The sequence below is a fragment of the Pogona vitticeps genome, chromosome 6 (genome assembly GCF_051106095.1).
Source record: "Pogona vitticeps strain Pit_001003342236 chromosome 6, PviZW2.1, whole genome shotgun sequence".
Lineage (NCBI taxonomy): Eukaryota > Metazoa > Chordata > Lepidosauria > Squamata > Agamidae > Pogona > Pogona vitticeps.
The window spans coordinates 68285404-68305548 of record NC_135788.1 but is presented as its reverse complement, the minus strand read 5'-3'; the positions used below and the strand labels follow the sequence as shown (position 1 = coordinate 68305548).

Here is a 20145-nt window from a genome sequence, read left to right as displayed (position 1 = left end):
GTGAGATAAGTGGTTTTTGAAAACAAAAACAGAGATAAAATGAAGTGGTGAGGAAATGCATTCATCAATTTGAGAGGTTAAAGATGATTTTCAGGGGACGGAGCCACGGGTAGCGAGAACAGAGAATTCCTAGGGCTCTGGGAACCCCTGGGTTTTACTCCAAGTCAGCGGACCCCCCAGGGGAAGATGCGGGAAGTTTTCCTCAGGAGAGTGGACTTGCAGCAAGTAGGGCTGGAAACTGCCAAAGTTCAGACGGCAATCTGCCTTCGGAAGAGTTTTTCCTTCCTATCAAGCAACTGACTTGTGAAGGTCGCCATTATGGTGAGTAGCTGCCAGGAGAGAGGGGAGGTATGAAGATTTGTGATCTGACTGCATCAACAGAGATTAAATGGACTACTTTCTAGCTTCAGCAAGTAATAGATTAGACTATTTTTGGAGGCTGATATCAAGGAAAATAGACTAATCTCAGATACATGTGTACAAAAAGGAGGACAAAGGAAGATATATTGGAGGGGCTCTGTGCACGGGGTGGGGTAGGGGGCATGTCACTTTTGGAATTAGGTATTGGGGAGAATAGCTCTTTGATCATGGGGCAATACCATAACCATTCAACCTACCCAGTCTTGAAAGGTCAAGACTGGGAAAGTTACATTTTTTGGACTAAATAACTCAGAATCCACTGGCCACTGTGTTTTCGTGTTTTTAAAAATGTTTAAAAATAAAAACAAAACAAAATAAATGTACATATACACTTGCTGGGCTCCCAGGACCAATGGAGACAATCTATTCCTTCGTTTAATGGAGACCCCTCCCCCTTGTTTTATTTATTGATTTTTTAAATTTTAATAAAAGCATAATAAAGTGAAATAAAAGGTTTAAAAAGTTGTGTGACAGATTTGAAACACTTTATAAAAACCAGGAAAAAAAACAGAAGGTGTGGATTTTTCTCAGCTTGAGAAATGCAAAGGGTGGAGAAAATGGATTCTCTCTCTCACACACACACACACACACACACACACACACACACACACACACACACACACACACACACACACACACACACACACACACACACACACACACAAAGCCATTTTCTCCACCCTTTGCAATTTCTCAAGCTGAGAGAAATCCGCTTGTGTGTGTGTGTATGTTGCAGCTGCCACAAGCATAGGCGATAACTGCATTTGCTCCTGGACCTGGAAACACACTCTGCACATGCCCCAGGGTTGGGGGTGTCAGGGCAGAAGGGGGGATAAAAGTGTCTCCTGTTCCCCGGCTTTACGAGGAAGGAGGGACAGGACCGGCCCCTATTTCCCTGGCTTTGAACCACCACCACCCCAAACCCCAGAACACCCTCCCCTCCTGCAGGCAAGCCAGTGCACACTCACTTCACTCCTGTCCAGGTTTCCACCCATCCATCTCTCTCGCTCCTTCCTGCCTTATACAGCTCTGGGCAGGAGCAGCCATCCACAAGCCGGGGATTGATTGCCCTAAACAATCAAGCCACCTTATCTCCCTCCGACCTCTCTGCAAGAATGGGAGGATTTACAAGTGCCGGAACCAAGGAAGTAACAGGGAGAGGTTCAGCTGCAGGGGGTAGGGGAGAGGGAGGGGTGGGGTGAGATACAAAAGCCGGACATTTTGAAGTTTTTTAGTCTTGCCTGCCAGACGGAGGACATGCTCCTTAAAAGTAGGACATGTCCTCCTTTTGCCAGACGTCTGGCAACCCTATCTCAAAGCGGCTTAGAACTTTAGTAACCCTGAAACACTGGAAATTGTTACTGCGTCACATTTGAGAGGAACTGGAAAACGAAACTAGCTCGAGACTTCAATGGAGACTTCCCTCTCTCAACCCCTGTTGATTTTGAAGATTGTAAAGTATGATACACTGAAATATAATTTGATAGATGGACATGCAGGAGAAAGAATCTATAAAAATTACTATAAATTTAGGATGTTAGTCAAAGAACTAAATATTTGAAATAGGGATATGAAATATATGCATAGATACATATGGATATAGTATGGTTTAGTATGGGAATAGGGTATAAGGTCTGTTGTAGTCAGAATCATATAATGGATAAGGTTGAATGTGAAATACCTCCCCACCTATATGTTTTGTTTATTTTATATGTCTTTGATTGTCTCATAAATTTTGTTTGTTTTGTATATATGTGTGTGTTATATAAATAAATAAAGTACCTAAAAAAAGATGATTTTCAGAAGTAAATTGAAGACTGATTAGACATGAAAATAAGATCCAGTAAATACAAATATAGTAAGTACTCCATTGTTGCTACCCGATGAGAATAAAAATTAATGAAATCTATTGCCCCTGAAGCAAAATAAAAATGATTGTCTGTGAAATGAAAAATGTTATTCTCGATGCTTAACCTAGCTGTCCTAGTGAGGTGAGCTGTTTGGATTTGATTGGATTACAAGTTATGTTTTAAGACAATAATCATCTTTCTTAAGTAGCAAGATATTTTTTTGTATTGAGACAATCTTTGCTTGATAAGCTAGGTAAAAATGATGTTTTCCTATGGTATCCAAGTGGCTGGAAGAGTTGTTAGTAACCTTTGTGCTTCACTAGCAGGATAACAACTGCAGTTTATTTAGTTTTATAACTTCACAAGCAACTTAATGTAAACAGAAGTATGGGAATGTTAGTGGGAATGAGATTGTAGGAAAATGGGTCCCTGGTTATTTTGGTTGATGAGAGACATATAAGAATGCCTCAGGTGGAGAATGAAGAGAGAAAGGAAAAGGCAAGATGTTATGTGCTGGTAAGCACAAAATTCCATCTAGAGTCAGAGAGATTATTGATACAGATACGTATTACAGTATTTGGTAATAATTGCCTATGATTGTGTGGTTTTTTTTACATATTCAGGTTGCTAGAATTTTATGCTTTTTACATGTTCCTTTTGGGAATTTATACTTTTGCAATCCTAACTCTTTCAGTAAAAGAGGCCTAAAAATAAATGAATGAGTTCTGTGCTACTGAATTTACCTGTTTAAAAGCATAATTTGTGAAAATATCTAGAAGACTATAGAAGATGTTACAGGTGCAAATAAATTACTGTATCAGGGTTACACAACTTATAAACAAAATTGTCGAGCTGTGGATGAATCTGCACCAATCACATTGTTCCTTAGGGGTCTGTTCATTAGGTTGTACGAAGACATGACTTTTAGGACTCAATCAGATAACTGTGTGGCTTGCCCAAAGCTTACACATGTTGGCTCTTCCACTGGGAGACATAGAAAGGAATGAGACTTCCATTCCTTAACTCTAGAGCCAAATAGTCTTAACTCAGTGAGATATCCAGCCAGCTCCCAATAGCTATCTGTTCTCAAGTTGGGAGCTCCCCCCGTGACCCATTTGTTCAAAGGAAAGAAAAAACCAAGCTTAGTATCTGGTTTATTGAAAGTCATCCTGGTTAAACAGGGTATTAAAATTGTGATGTGGTTTGAGTGTACTAGTTTAATTTAATGCAGAACACCTCTCTCTCTTTTTGATTAATTTCTTCCTCTTTGGTGATCCTTGTTCTCCCTGTTCTCCTTTCTGGTGGCATGTTTGTGACTATTCTATTATATAAGATCCAGGAAAATCCGAGAATATTGATTCAGAAGAGAATAGGAAGGGGAAAAACTTTAAAAATAAAATGGACATTTGAGTCTCACAAAATAAAACAGAGTAAAAATAATAATTTTATAAACCTACCAAAGCTGAACCTACAAAAGTTTAATTGTTCATGAGCCAAGCATCTCTAGCCGCATAAGTCTGGCTCAGACAAATAGCTGGAAACAACTGCAGAAACTGAAGGAAAGACATGTTCGAAGTAAGAAACTTCTTCTCTTAAATGAATGGCAACATGCAACCTGGAATCCCAAGAAAATTAAATATTTGCTAGCAAAAATCAAAACAAAGCAAAAAGGAAGCAAAATGGAGAAGTGGGCTATTGCATGGAGTCCATGGAATTGCTCTGGGAATAACAAGTGTTTTGACCTTTCCTAAGACATGCCCTAAAACAAAATGGACATGAAATTCTATTTCAAAATACCGCAATACTGGACAACACCAGCAATCATTACGTCAGACTGCACAGGGAAGCCATTGAAATCCACAAGCACCAGCAGAACTTCAACAAAAAAGAGGAAAGTTAGAAACTCAACAAAACTTGGCTCCCTGCTCTCAAAAATACAGCGTGCAAAAGGTCAACGAACTCTACCCAGCCACAAGGACCGGCGATCCCTACACACAAAAGACCAGTTAATGACATCCATCAACCACAGTGACAGATAATCTCTCCTTATCACAACAATACACCCACAACAAGACACACTAATCACCCATCTACAGAAAGAGACAAAAGCCTATCTCACAGCCATGAATACTCCACTCCCAAGCCCCACTACACCAGAGCACAGAGTGCTGTCCTCTGAAGATGCCGGCCACAGAGACTGGCAAAACATTAGGAAGAACAACCTTCAGAACCACGGCCAAAGAGCAGAAAAAAACCACAACAAACATTAGATCCCGGCTGTGAAAGCCTTCACGAATACATTATTTTGACCTTCTTATGCTGTATGTTGTTCAGTGGTTTTGCCACAGCTTAATAAGCACAGTCTTTTAACATGCATCATATACTTTGGGCAGCAGGAACTTTCTGCTCCCAAGGAAAGACAGCTCTGTTTGTAAAGATTTTATTTCTATTGCACAAATACCCACAAAAAGGAACTTGAATGATGGTGTATAATTATTCTGAATGTGTTTCTTTCAAACAAACAAACAAAAATTGGTAACTATAATGGCAATTGATACATCTGACCATTTTAGATAACTGGTTTTAAAAACTATTATTTTTATTGTTATAAACCATGTTGATTGCCATCTTAATTTTAAAAAAATGAAGTATAAATAATTTAAACTGCAGTTGGATGTTCTTGTTACTGATAACCAATGTGAGATTAACACAGAACTTTGAAAAATATACTGAAGTGCCTTAGCTGCTTACCTCTGAACTCTTTATTAAAATATGATCAAAGGCATAGGAACTGTAAAACTGCCTGTACACTTGAAAAAGGTTTTCAGCCTTTGGTACCTTGCCATAAACCTTTGCAATAGGGAGAACTAATTTTTAAAATAAACAACAGCAGGTCATATAACTGGATGTTGTGATAGATACATATATAAATACAGTGGTGCCTCGCTTAACGGGCACTCCGTTTAGCGACAAAACTGCATAGCGACGAAGATTTTGCAATCACAAAAGTGACCGCATTGCAATGTTTTAAATGGGTTTTTTTCGCTTTGCGATGATTGGTTCCCTGTTTCACTTACCGATCATTGCAAAGCGATGATTTTTTAACAGCTGATAGGCAGCTCCAAAATGGCCGCCGGATTAAAAAAAAATGGCCACCCGCTGTGTTTTCGCATGGATTCCTCGCTTAAGAGGCAGCGAAAATGGCCGCCGTATGGAGGATCTTCGCTTTAAGGTCAGTTTTTTTCCCCACAGGAACGCATTAAACAGGTTTTAATGCGTTTCTATGGGCTTTTTAAAATCGCATAGCGACGAAATCACTTAGCAGCCATTTTTGCTGCACAGATTAACATCGCTATGCGAGGCAACACTGTATATCACAAGTAGATCATATGTATTTATATTATCTTAAAACTGACAAGAAGGAAAGAATAAAGTGTTGGGTAAAATGATTCTAATTTGAGAGAAATCTGTATTTGAAATTGTACTTGGTGCATATGCTTCTAATTTAACAAATCTCTCCTCTAAGCCACTAATTAAATTTTGAAGTAAGTCCTGATATCATTTTCCTGCTCTGGAAAGCACAGTTCATGAAATATTGCTTCCAAACACTATCCAGTAATGTCTGTGGGTCTTTCACAGCATGACTACTTAGGTGGGTTGCACCCTTGGTTAAATTATACTGTGGCTTAAAAATTAATGGAAAATATTACACATCATTTGTACATACATTGTAGTTCTAAATTTTCATCTTATTTAGACAATCTAGCTATGAATTTGACCTTGTTAAAAGCTTTGGCATCCATTTAATTTAACACAGCAGGCATTTCATAAGTACGAATTAATGTTTTTGGCTCTCCTTTGGTTCAGGCAGTGTAATAAAAGTAGTTTATAATATATTAGGGTGTTGGTAGGGATTTTGAAATGGTGCTGAGCTATTCTTGGGAAGATTTTTATAATTATAAAAAGAAAAAATATGAGGTATTGTACATATACTTTTTAAAATTCAGCGAGGATGATACCATTTTTGGTAGGATATTAGTGACGGAGGGGATTTGTACAGAAAAACTGCCAAAGGGAAAGCCATACATTAGGTGGGGGGGATTGGTGGTTGGTTTTCCTAACTTCTTTTCCTGAAAGGCTGCTGTATTACACAGCCAAGTAGCTTGCAGTATTAAAGGGTTTTTCTCAGCACTCTTCTCTATCAAAATCAATATTCTCAGTTACTGTATGCACTGTGAGAAAGAAAATAATAGATAAAAATATTGCCTTTCCTGTTCCATGGCAAACAAAGGCATTTATATGGAGAAAACTTTTAAATACACTGACTAGTATGACAGCTGTGAGCAAAATTGGCAGGGTTCTGCAAATGTATTGCAGTAATAAAGAAAAGGACTGAGAGAAATGCCAATTATCATGTGTAATATATAACTTGGCTCATTGCTCTCAGTAGCTTAATTTCAAACAAAGGTGATAGTTGAGTTAATTGGGAATATGCACAAGATAACTTTGTGTTACTATAGAATGTGGCACAAACATGAGTGTTCCAGGCTCTGTAAAAGCCTGAAGGACTGTTCTGCCAAGGCACTGGCAGCTTGAAGGTGCAGATTAGTAGTTGTTGCAGTGTGGAAATTGCAGACATGATAGGGAAGCATTTGAGTTGTGGGAATTGCAGCTTGGGGAAAGACTAAAAGGAAAAAAAAAATTATTCCTACTGTACCCTGAAGCATGCACAATATATATCTGTGGTTCTGCAGCTGTAATCTTGCAGGATATTCTGAGGCACAGGCAAAGTTGGCATGAGCAAAAATGGCATTTAGATTTTAAGAAAGTATCTGGCTTAGTTTCCAGGTCGTAATATGGATGTTTTTGCTGCTCAATAGTTAAGGTGGGTAACTTCATAGTATATGGCTGTAAAGGTTATCTACTTTTGTTTCCCAGCTGCTGAAATGAACAAAGAATAAAAGCAGTAGTCTCAATGCCTTATTCAGTGACCCTGGGGTTGACTTGCAGGAGTTCATACAGTCTTACTTATGCATCAAGAAACTTTCAGGATTTGGGAATATGGTCTGCATTGTTGAAATATGCAATCAGCTCCTCAGTCTTGACATTACAGGTGGCAGTTTTCCCCACAGACAGTTCTCCAGTGGATTGGGGTGGAGATGATGAGGTGGAGGGAGATGCCCTAGATGCTGCAGGTACAGCCCTGACAGGACTCTTACATAAGGAGGGGCCATTCAGCATGAAGGAGGACCTTTGGGCTGACACAGTAAACTGGGAGACAGTGAGGCTAAAGAGGTGAAGCTGAGAGAAGGGCCCTCCAGGGAAGGCTGGGAAGTAGTCCATAAGCGTGATCATGAGATAGGTCAGTGGATAGAACTGACGCTGCATCCATAGGAAGCCACCTGAGCACACCGTGACAGCTGAGGCACACTACCTGGAAAATAAGCAAAGGGCCCCGCACTGTGTAACCGTAGGAACCAGGAGTGTCCACCCCAGATTGAGTCTTTCACCCTGCCACCCAGCCTTACAGAAACATGCACAAAAGCTTCACTGCCTTCTGGCCACCATTCTGTACCCCTGAGAGTACTAACCAGGTACACCTGGACTTCTGTCATGCCACAGCCACGAACTACCAAGCTTGCAGGTCCAGGGAAGCCACTGCTGGGTTGAATGGGCTGCCAGGAGAAGGAGTCTATGCAGTCTGACTACAGGGACAGCTATCAGTATGCATCCAGCACCCTTATTGTGGCACCTGCTACCTGGCCCACCTGTGTGGCATGTTAGACCTCATCAAGGAGAAAGGACTCGAAACCACCTTTTAAGACTGTTTCCTTCTCTTGGTCTTATGAGTGTATGGTACTCTCAAGTACCTTATTGGTGCTGAGTTAAGCCTGGCCCATTGTCCTTAACGTTACCTTGTTCTGTGAAATAAAGTTTTGGTTCTACAACAGCTTATGTCATCATGGAGGGGGAGCAGGGCTCCCGCTCACAATTACGAATATCTGATAATCTAAACATGATGTGCCTGGGAAATTTTTCGATAGTGGTGGGTGTTTGTCCGAAAGCAGGAAATGTGGTTGCCTGCTGAGAGATTTAGGTTATAGTTTTGCTACCTGTTTTCCTGGGAGAATTGTTCAGTCATAGACATTCATCAAAGGCAAAAGATCATCCAGAGATGCCACAAATCTATGTGAAGTTGCTATTGATGATCTCAACTGATGGATATCAGATATCCATTTAAGAGGTAATTCTGTCATTGTTCTCCCAAGTCTAATAGTATAGTGGTATGTCTAACAATATCATTCTACATCGTATAATGTATGCAATCCTCATAGCCCTGAATTGGCCCTGACAACCCTGGTTCACTCACCTGACATCGATTTCCACAGACTGGGTCCGTCTTCCTCTAATCCCGGGTCTTCTGACTCTCAGCCATCCAAACCTGACCTCTCTCAATCTTACAGCATGGAAGATATCCCCGAGGTGATGGTGGTCTTATAAGAATTTTCTTCTTCTTCGTGGTCTCTGTTTGGCCTTGGAGTTCAAAACAAAGCAGGGCAAAGGCTAATAGAGTTTTGTCAAGAGAACAAGCTGGTCACCACAAACACTCTTTTCCAACAACACAAGAGGCGACTCTACACATGAACATCACCAGATGGGCAATACCGTAATCAGATTGATTATAATCTCTGCAGCCAAAGATGGAGAAGTTCTATACAGTCAGCAAAAAAAGACCTGGAGCTGATTGTGGCTCTGATCATCAGCTTCTCATAGCAAAATTCAAGCTTAAACTGAAGAGAGTAGGAAAAACCACTGAGCTAATCAGGTATAATCTAAACCAAATCCCTTATGAATACACAGTAGAACTGAAGAACAGATTCAAGGAACTAGATTTGGTGGACAGAGTGCCTGAATAACTATGGATGGAGGTTCGTAACATTGTACAGGAGGCAGCAACAAAAACCATCCCAAAGAAACGGAAATGCAAGAAAGCCAAGTGGCTATCCAACGAGACCTTACAAATAGCAGGGAAGAGAAGGGAAACAAAATGCAAGGGAGATAGGGAAAGCTACAGAAAATTGAATGCAGACCTCCAAAGAATAGCAAGGAGAGACAAGAGGGCCTTCTTAAATGAACAATGCAAAGAAATAGAGGAAAATAATAGAAAAGGAAAAACCAGAGATCTGTTCAGGAAAACTGGAGATATTAAAGGAACATTTTGTGCAAAGATGGACATGATAAAGGACAAAAATGGGAGGGACCTAACAGAAGCAGAAGATATCAAGAAGAGGTGTCAAGAATACACAGAGGAATTATACCAGAAAGATCTGGATGTCCCGGACAACCCAGATAGTGTAGTTGCTGACCTCTCCAGACATCCTGGAGAGCGAAATCAAGTGGGCCTTAGAAAGCATGGCCAGTGGAGGTGATGGCATTTCAGTGGAACTATTTAAAATCTTAAAAGATGACGCTGTTAAGTGCTACATTTAATATGTCCGCAAGTTTGGAAAACTCAGCAGTGGCCAGAGAACTGGAAAAGATCAGTCTACATCCCAATCCCAAAGAAGGGCAGTGCCAAAGAATGCTCCAACTACCATATAATTGCACTTATTTCACATGCTAGCAAGGTTATGCTCAAAATCCTACAAGGTAGGCTTCAGCAGTATTCACTTATACTTTGAAGCACATGGAGCCACATATATGGAGGGGAGATTGCTAGTCTTACTCTTTCATTCCTTTTCATATGGAAAAGAGATGTTCTGTAGATGAAAAATTTGCTGTACCTAGGTCCCCTGTTCACATGAAGATGAACCTTGTTTTGGGTGGTTCTAACTTATATAGACAGGCTACTCAGGAACTAAAGCTCTGCCCTTATAGATAGCCACATTTCCATGTGAGTGCAGACATTCAAGACATAAATCTGTTTAACTGTGCAGAATTAGCACTATTCTGTGAAAAAGAAAGTACAGCTTCTTTGAATTATGTGGTTTTACATATCAATAAAAAAACTCTGGTCCTTAGCAGCTCTTAGGTAAATACAACCTCAAATGAACAACAGCACATGGCATATTACACTGTGGCATGATTTATTTTACAAAAATAAAGCCAAAATGGAGAAGCGAAAGAAGCACAGGCCATGTATCACCTATTTTGCATTTGGATTTTATTTTATTTGGACCACATGGCTACCTTTTACTTCAATGAAATTATGAGGATTCCAAGAAAAAGCTGCTCCTACCCCCCCTATACCAACAATAAGACACATGGACTTTCAATATCAGCAGAACAGGACTGCAACCACTAGGTAATATCATTTTGACTTTAATCTGACCCCAGTTGGCAAAACCTAGTGAATTTACTAAATTGTCATTCTAATTCTCAGATGGAGGACTCAGGTTTTCTGTGTCACCCCTCCCCTCTTGGCCAAGCAGAAACATATCTGTTTTGAACAAAGGCCAAATGGTGTGGTAAATGGTATGGATATGCCTGTGCTTCTTTCTTTGGAGAACTGGTTTGGTTACACTCATTCCACAGCTGCCTAAGTTATAACCATAAAACACCAACCAGACTCTTGACTTCCATCTAAGAGACAAGCCTGGCGAAACCCATCTTGCCAAGAATTGCTGGACTTAACATCTAAGAGCAACTTTCCTGGCAAAATACATCTTGCCTTGTACATTTAAACTTTAATTTTTGGACATTAAGTTCTTCACAGTGGTACAAACCTGATGAAGTGGTCTTTTAACCCAGGAAAGCTCATTTATTGTATGATGATTTTTAGTGGTCTGTAAAGGTATCATCTATTTTTGCATTTGGATTTTGTTTTAAAGGTGTTAAAGATGTTCTTTGGAGAGATACTAAGCAGTGAGTGGGTGGATGCTCATTTCAGGTTAGAGTTCTTAACTGGAAGCTTTTCTTAGGTTCCAGTTAGGTACAAACGTACATAAAGTTTGCATTAATTACCATGGCTAGTTGCAGCTATTTAACGAAATGTTGGAGCATGCATTGATCCCATGCCTGTCATATACCTGACTGTGAACTGAAATATACCCTTGTACCTCCTTAAGTTAGCTGCAATTAGCCACGGACCAAGTGACAAAAAGCAGGCAGGAATTTTGCTCTGTTTAGAACATTTTGTGCAAGTGAACTTATTAAATCCCTGGTAAATAATGCTCTAGGGAAAGACAGCTTTGGAAGGGGCAGTTTTTATGGAAGAAGGACTGGGGAAGAAGGACTAATCTTTCACTTACCCACAATTGCTGTTGCTACTTCGCCTGTCCCCTATTTCTTCTTCCTCAAGGGTTCTTATTATACATTCAGCTTCACATGCTACTTCAAGTATGTGTTTTTGCAACAAGTCACAGAAGATATTTTAGCAATTTTGTTCTTGCATTCATTTCAGTTATGGAGAATGTATTGTGTTGATGTATTGTGTTGATTGTAATAGTCAAGGTTGTCTGCAGACATAATTGAGGAGGACAGCCCTTTAAACCTATGGATTGTTGACCTGACTGTACTTTTTATACTGTTGTATTATTATTGTGTCTGTCGAATGTATATATAAAACTTCTAGAAACAGCATCATCATGAAATGAGAACTAAGCTGCCTGCTTGTCCAGTCAATTCTCCTCAAGAACAAGGCAAGTGATCCTAGTGTTGCAGTTGGAACCTTCCATGGATCTTGTTGTTCCCAGCAATGGCTTTTTCTTTGCAGTTGGAGAGTGTTCTTTTGTTTAACGTAACTGAGTACATTTAAAGAAATTTAGAATTCTTTTGCTTCCTTCTGCAACACCCATGGTAGTAGGTGACCTAAATTTCATCAGCTAGAAAAATATAATGGTTTGATCCAAAATAAGTTGCTCTTAGAACTGTCCTTTTTTAACATAGAGTAGGCTTGGAAGGCTTGCAATGTTGAGCCATAAAGGCAAGTGGAGATTGTTATTGATATATCATCTCCCAATAGAGACCCATGAAGTCTTATCGTTCTTCGTAGTGGCCTCTGTGAATGCACACAATTAGGTTTCTTCTGCACCTGCGCAGGATGTTCAGAAGATTCTAGAGCTTAAAAAGAGCAACAATTTAGTCCCCCCCCCCACGGTGCGAGTGCCGCCTCCTCAGCTTTCCCCTCAGTTCCTTTTTCCCCGCCATTGGGTTAGGATGTGAGGAATGTGAGGAACAGTAGATATTTGAGGAAAGTGAATATACTAATTTTTCTTAACTTTTCTTAATTTTCTATCATTTTTCAACCTTTAATTGTTATTAGTTGTCCCCCTAGCGATTAGAATCCTCATTTTTTGTTCTTTTCACTTCTCCCCGGGGTTTTTCCCCCTTTTTCTTTACTTATCTCTTCTTTGTTTTAAGCCCCTCGGGGCTTTAAGAAGTGTTCCATTTGCCTCCGCAAGATCCCGCTAATGGACGGACATGATAAATGTCTTTTTTGCCTGGGGGAATCTCATCAAACCCAGTCGTGCGCCGCGTGCAGAAGCCTCTCTAAGCCAGCAATTAAGTTGAGGCTACAGTGCCTGAGATCCTTCTTGTACAAGAAGTCCTTGAATCCTGCCATGGAGGTGCAGACCCTTCCCTCGTCCATCCCTCCAAGACCGGAAGCTACCAAAGCCGTTTCACGCCCGACTATTGAATCTCTATAATCTCATGACATCAATACTTACCAAACCGGAAGACTCTCATAAATCTTCTAAACCAGTCCCAGCCAAGAATCAGGCACAGCCCGACAACACTCTGAAGAAAAGGACAAGGATAAATCTAAGAAACAAAAGAAAATTACCAAGCTGACCATCGTACCCCCTCCTCCACCCCTGCTGCCTGTGGAGGATACAGAGAGGAGCGTGCAATATCTTCAGCCCAAGCACTCCTTGATGTACTCGGTATGTCTCCAAGCTCAGGCTGATCTGAGGCTGATGTACCTTTCAGCCTGGCCATGTCCCATCTTAGCCCTCGATCCTCAGGGCGGGCAGACATTGACATTGAGTCTGATCAGGAGTCCACACAATGTGCTCCAGGAAGAAGAACGGAGAAGTGTAGACATACCTCTCCATACCAACCTCTCAGGCATCCCGAAGGGCCATCGCATAATGGCTATCACTACTTCGACTGATATCATCCATGCCCATACTGTGGCTATGAATACAGGGGACCCAGCTATCCCCCACCAGTTTGGTACTCTCTCATGGCTCCCCAGCCCGGAACTCCTCGACACCGAGTGGATACCCCTACATATCCAGTCTGATGTCCTCGAAAACAGACAGTGTCAACAGATATCACCATACCAGCAAAACATGCTAAATACTACAACAGGACAAATCACCACTGCCCAGCTTAAGCCTTATCCTGGCGCTACTCCAACTTGTAAAGGAGTCATGGGACAAGCCTCCCTCTGTGCTGCAGATTCCACGCAGAGTGGAACATCATTACAAAACTCATGGTACAGAAGTGGACTTTCTAGCCAATTTCATAGTAGTCGAATCCACACAGTATAGATCCTGCACCAGGTCTGTTATGACCCCAATGAATAGAGAGAGATGCAAAATTGACTCACCGGGAAGGAAACTGTACTCCCTAGCAGCACTACTAATTAGAATCTCCAATTACCAGGCGGTCATGGGTGCTTATCAAAGATATTTATGGGACAAAATACTCCCTACATTACAAGCAGCACCAGAACAAACGAAGTTGGAACTGATAAACATATACATTGAGGCTACGACTCTGGCAAAACAACGAAGAGTAGCCGCGAAGCACACTGCTGACACGGCATCAAAAACCTTGACAACCTCAAAAGCTGTCTGGAGACATGCCTGGCTTAGGTCAGCCAACATTGTCGACAATACCAAGGCTAAGACAGAAGATCTCCCCTTCAATGCCGTGGGGCTCTTCAATGCCAAAACCGATGACATGATGGAAAACATCCATAAAATGAGGAAAACGGCGAAGTCCTATGTGCTGTATCAACCAAATTGATACCAAAAGTCTCCCTATAAGAAGCCTTTTATCAACAGCATCATCAATACCAGCCGTTTCGTTCCAGTAAGCAGCAGTCACAAGAAAGACCATACCAACCGACACAATCCAACACTCTACAATTCAGGCAACAACAATACCAGAGCAGCAGACAGCCCTTTCGTAAACAGCAGCGATAGGGTAAGCAGTATCCCTAATCATTCCTATAGCCCCACGAGGCTTTCCCCGTTCCTGCCGGAATGGCAGAAGATAACAACTGACAAATGAGAAGGGTTGCCTTATAGAATTCTCTGAAACTGTTCCACCGAACTATATCAAGAGCAGCTCTTTCTCAGTAGCACTACGAGAGGAAATAATAACGCTCCTCCACAAAGGTGCTATTGTCAGTCCCATCCTCAGATTAGGATGAAGGGCTCCTTTTTTGCTATTTTGCGGTCCCCAAGAAAGATGGGAATATCTGACCCATCATGGACCTGAGAGACCTTAACAAATTTGTACGCTATAGAAAATTCTGTATGTTATCCCTTGACATCATTATCTCTCTTTTATCCCAGGAAAACTGGTTCATGGCCATCAACTTGAAGGATGTGTATTTCCACATAACAATACACCCCCTGCTCATCAAAAATTCCTCAGATTTCGATTCCAATATGTGACATACCATTTTTCAGCTCTCCCCTTTGGGCTATCAATGGCCCCCAGGACGTTCACAAAATGTATTGTTCTGGTTGTGGCACACCTTCGAATCAGGGGGGTGACAGTCTTCCCCTACATTGATGACTGGCTCCTAGTGGCCCATTCATATTACAGCACCATCAGGACTACGAAAATTACCCTGGACACTCTGCACAGACTAGGCTTAGAAATAAATCACCATCTCAGGTCATCAATTACATAGGAGCAAAACTGAATTCCGTGGAGGCGAAGGTGTTCCTACACCTTCAAAGAATCTTGAAGATACAAGGTGCGGTTGATCTATTCCGACCTTAAAGAACCGTCATGGCCCACAAGGCACAACACCTACTGGGCCTCATGGCAGCCACAACCATAGTCGTCCTCCACACCAGGCTCAAAATGCGGCCGCTTCAAGCATGGTTTCTTCACCAATTCGATCCCATGAACAACAACTCGTCAAAATGTCTACTCATAACACTGGAATTGGTGGACCAACTTACCTGATGGACATCCATCTAGAACCTGTCAGCAGGCAGACCGTTCAAACCACCTCATCTGTCGATACAGGTGACCACAGACACGAGCCCCTCTGGATGGGGAGCTCACTGTCAAGAACCCCAGATACACGGCCTGTGGACAAAAATAGAAAGAGCGCTCCATATAAATCAGCTAGAGATGCTGGCCATTATAAAGGTGTTTCGTGCCTTTCTACCGCGCATCGAAGGGAAAGCGGTCCTACTTGTGACGGACAACACTACAGCCATGCATTACATCAACAGACAAGGAGAGACACGCTCCTTACCCCTTCTTCACTTGACTATGGAACTTTGGGAATGGTGCCGTCTTTACTACATTTTCCCGCAAGCTATCCACATATCGACAGATGACAACAGTTTGGTGGACCGCCTGAGCAGACTGACCATACGAGTGCACAAATGGTCACTATATGATCGGATCTTCCAAGACATCTGCTGCAGGTGGGATCAGCCAATGCTGGACCTCTTCACAACTTGACACAATGCCAAGTGACCCAGATACTGCTCAAGGGCAGGCATGGACACCTGGTCTCTCGGAGAAGCCTTCATAACAGATTGGTCGAGGCAACTCACCTATATTTTCCCACCTATACCCATGCTCCAGAGGACAATCATCAGGATAATTCAGTACTAAAAGGACGCTATACTGATCGCTCCATGATGGCCCCGACAAACGTGGTTTACCCACCTCAGAAGGATATCAAAAGAAGTGTTTCACTTACTGTCAATACCCATTCTTCTGTCCTAGAACGATAGAGCCATTCTCCACCCAGATGTGCAATCACTGAATCTGACTGCGTGGAGGATAACCCTGAGTTCCGTAGAGTCCTAGATCAGGCACAGGAACTGTCCACTGTGAGACTCTATGAAAATAAATTGTAATCATTCCTCAAATTTGCACAATCCAAGGGGCTAAGTCTGGTTCCTGCCTCCCTCAGAACAGTATTTACCTTTGTCCTGCACCTGTTTAACCTTGGACTTGCACAATCTACTATCAAGGTCTACATATTGGCCATAGCCGCCCACCAACCACCTGATTCTCGGTCCACTAAGCTTTTCTCTCACTCAACTCTCAAGAGATTTATGAAAGGTCTGCAGAACATCAGGCTGCCATCGCAGCAAATTGTTCCCCAATGGTCACTTCAGTTAGTTCTTGAGGTGTTAACTAAGCCTCCATTCGCACCTATGGTCACGTGCAATGAAAAACTATTCTCCTTGAAGACGTCCTTTCTGGTCGCGATCACTTCCGTGAAGACAGCCAGTGAGCTAGCTGCCCTGAAGTCTGATCCCCCATACCTTCAACTTCATTCTGATAAAGTAACCTTGTAGTTCGATGTCTCCTTTTTTCCAAAAGTAGTATCGGATTTCCATCTCAACCAACCAATAGTACTTCCGACATTGTTTCCCTCTCCATCTAACACGGTCGAGTGCAAGCTTCACACTTTGGATGCAAAAAAGGCTCTAGCCTTCTACTTGGATAGAACAAACCACTTCAGGCTATCACCTAGATTGTGCATATGTTATCAGGGAGCTAACAAGAGGCGCTTCTGCTTCTGCTCAATCGATATCAAGGTGGATAGTTCAAACCATACAGATGGCATACCAACTCTCAGACAAACAGATCCCGGACCACTTGAAAGCACATTCTACCCAAGCAGTTTCAACGTTGACTGCTCTGCATCATGGAATACAGATACAGAGTATCTGTAGAACAGCAACTTGGTCCAGTCCACTGACATTCGCAAAGCACTATCGCCTCAATGTCAGAGCGAAGAACGATGCCACATTTGGAAGGGTGATACTGTCATCTCTGCTGCAGTGACGACCCTCCATCTGGTAAGTTAGCTTGTCAATCACCCAATTGTGTGCATTCACAGAGGCCACTACAAAGAAAGACAGGTTACCTACCTGTAACCATGGTTCTTCTAGTGGACCTCTGTGAAATCACACATCCCTCCCTTCCTCCCCTCTGTCCGTCACGTTGCCTTTTTAGATACCTGTTATACTTAGTAACGGCGGACTACAGGGAACTGAGGGGAAGACTGAGGAGGCGGAGCTCGCGCCTGGGGGGAACTAAATTGTTACTCTTTTTAAGCTCTAGAATTTTCCGAACATCCTGTGCAGGAACAGAAGAAACCCAATTGTGTGAATTCACAGAGGTCCACTAGAAGAACCATTGTTAAAGGTAGGTAACCTGTCTATTTCTTACTACACTGAGAGGGCTTCAAGTAGCTAGAATTGGCTATCCTTTTAAGATCTTGGCCTTATTGTTGAACTGTGAAATCAACAATAACACAATTGCTTCTGAACATGACACTGGTCCTGGGGAGCCTCAGTGTGAATGTTTCTGCAGGGTTTTGTGTAATGAGACAATTTAAAGTGTGTTTGGTATAAGAAGTTTTGAGCATGACCAAACACACACAAAGGCATGTAAGTGTGCCTTCTATATGGTAGTGAAGGTAGCAGAAAAAGCATCATTTTGAAATTTCAATTTATGTGCCTGTATTCTTCTTTAATAGGTTGTCACCCAAGCTACAGAATAGTCATACTTATATCCTTGTGCATAAGCCTGTGGCTAAAGATTTAATTCCATTTGTCTAACAAAGTAGGTGGTAATACCTATATAAAAGCTCACACTATCAGTGTTTAGGTTGTCACAATACTGTTGTTAGATGGAGTAATTACAAAAGTACTTCCATTTGGGGTAGGATGCTTGTGAATGTATTTGTTTTCTTGCATCATACGAATTCTCAAGAAAGCGTAAGTGAAGGCCTGAATATGTTGTTGGACTACAACAACAGCATTCCTCATGACTGGCTTTGCTGATCATGAATTGCATGCCAGCAACATCTGGTGGGTACTTTGCCAACTCTGGCCTCAATCCACTTCAGCATATGTTAGCCTCAATTTTCCTGATATAGGATCTTTATTTAGAGAGGGACAAAGGCTGCAACTATTTTGCTTTTGTGTTGCTAAGCAGTTTTCAATTCCCCTGAACACTGTATTAATGGCCAGCTCTATGAATTGTAATAATTGTAATATTTTATTATTTTGTTGTTGCTCTTTTTCATCAACTGTTATTTCCATGCTATTTACCACTGTAAACTGCTTTGAGTTTCTTTCTCCTTTGGAAACTGAAGGTCAATATTAAAGTTTCTTCTGTAAATAAATAATGAAATAAAAATAACCCCATTGTGATCTATTGGAACCAGTAAGATTCCACGCCCCATTAATTTCTGTGGGTCTATTTTAATTACACTTGGGTAGACTTGTCAATATATTTCTGTACAAAGAACTTTGGAAAAAATTGTTTGGAAGAACTTCAGCAGAAACAAAGGATTGATACACTAGAACATTATTCCTCTTTTTGTTTTGTACAGAGATCTGAAAGGTGTGATAGTCACATTGAATGATAGTGGCCATCTACAATGCTCTTACCTTGGTACAGATCCTTCTTTATTTCAAGCTCCTAAAGTTGAAGCAAGGGATATAAATTATGAAGAATATGATTCAGAAATGAATAAACTTCAGAAAATCATCAAAGAAGCCAAGAAATTTAAAGGTATATTTTATTTTTATTTTCACTGTATCAGTTGGCGCTGTCATTTATATTAACTACCGACTATACAATTTAAACAGAGATCTTAATTATTCTCTGAAGAGCACAGATTGGTATGTTATTTGGAGGCAAATATATCAAAATTTCTCAATAATGCTTATTATTTAAATTTATTCAAAGAAGAAGTATAATAATAATTGTGTGATATCAAGTCAATTCTGACTTGTTCAAACATCAGACTTCCTGACCTGACACTATGTCACACAGGCTTTTAAAAATCTATTCACTCAGTATATCTAAGTCATGTTGGAACTAACAAATTTTTAGGTAAACAATTTTTTGTAATTTTTTGCATATTACTTGAAATAGTTAATGGAATACATACAGTGCAGTTTATTGTTACAGTCCTTAGACCAATCACACAGGGAGAAAAAGATAGACCTTGACAGTTTCCAAAATTCTAAATACTTTGTAAAAACATTTGGCATTAAAAGACAATTTAAAATCTAGTACCTAGTAAGATTGTACACTATACTATGTATTTATTCTATGTACTTATTTTTGTATAATCGGGTTGACAACTGCATAATAAAACTTACTTACTTACTAGTGTCTAGTTACCATGGAATTTCCAAGAACTGAGTATCGCCATACAAAATCTGGCTACTTGATAAGTGATCTTGGAGTCTATATCAGAAAGAAGAAACTTGAGTCTAATTTTTTCTGAATGGCCAGGAATTGTTTTGGTCAGTGGGGTGATGATCTCGTAATGCAGGCAGGTGAATAACATGTGCTCTCTTAGGGGACAGGTACAAAGCCTTTCAGCAAAAAGAATATTCTTGTACTTCCCTTCAGGTACAGTGGAAGGGAGGGCCAAGCACTTTGCCAAGGTGAATGCTCTTCTAAACCCTTTTACTTCCAGAGATGTTAAATAGTTTGGTGCTTCCCCAAAGTTTTTGATATAGTCCTCACTTTAGTATTTTGTATGCTAGAAAGGTCAGTTTGTTCTATATCCTCAATTCTGTACTTTAATAGTTTTTTTACCTGATCTATTCCATAAGATTAGAGAGCCTGATAGGAAAGGCCAATTTTGAACAAGTAGCTTTGGATAGAAATGGAATATATA

General features: G+C 40.9%; 1 protein-coding gene across 5 annotated transcripts in view; it reads left to right on the top strand.

The window, feature by feature from the left end:
• The window catches only part of BBS9 (Bardet-Biedl syndrome 9), a 381302-nt gene that overhangs the window by 67496 nt on the left and 293661 nt on the right, over window positions 1-20145 (top strand). For all 5 annotated transcript variants that reach the window (XM_073003801.2, XM_073003799.2, XM_073003802.2 and 2 more), the window contains exon 10: window positions 18841-19022. In XM_073003801.2, the coding sequence (XP_072859902.1) occupies window positions 18841-19022 (182 nt within the window). The remainder of the gene's footprint in view (window positions 1-18840; window positions 19023-20145) is intronic.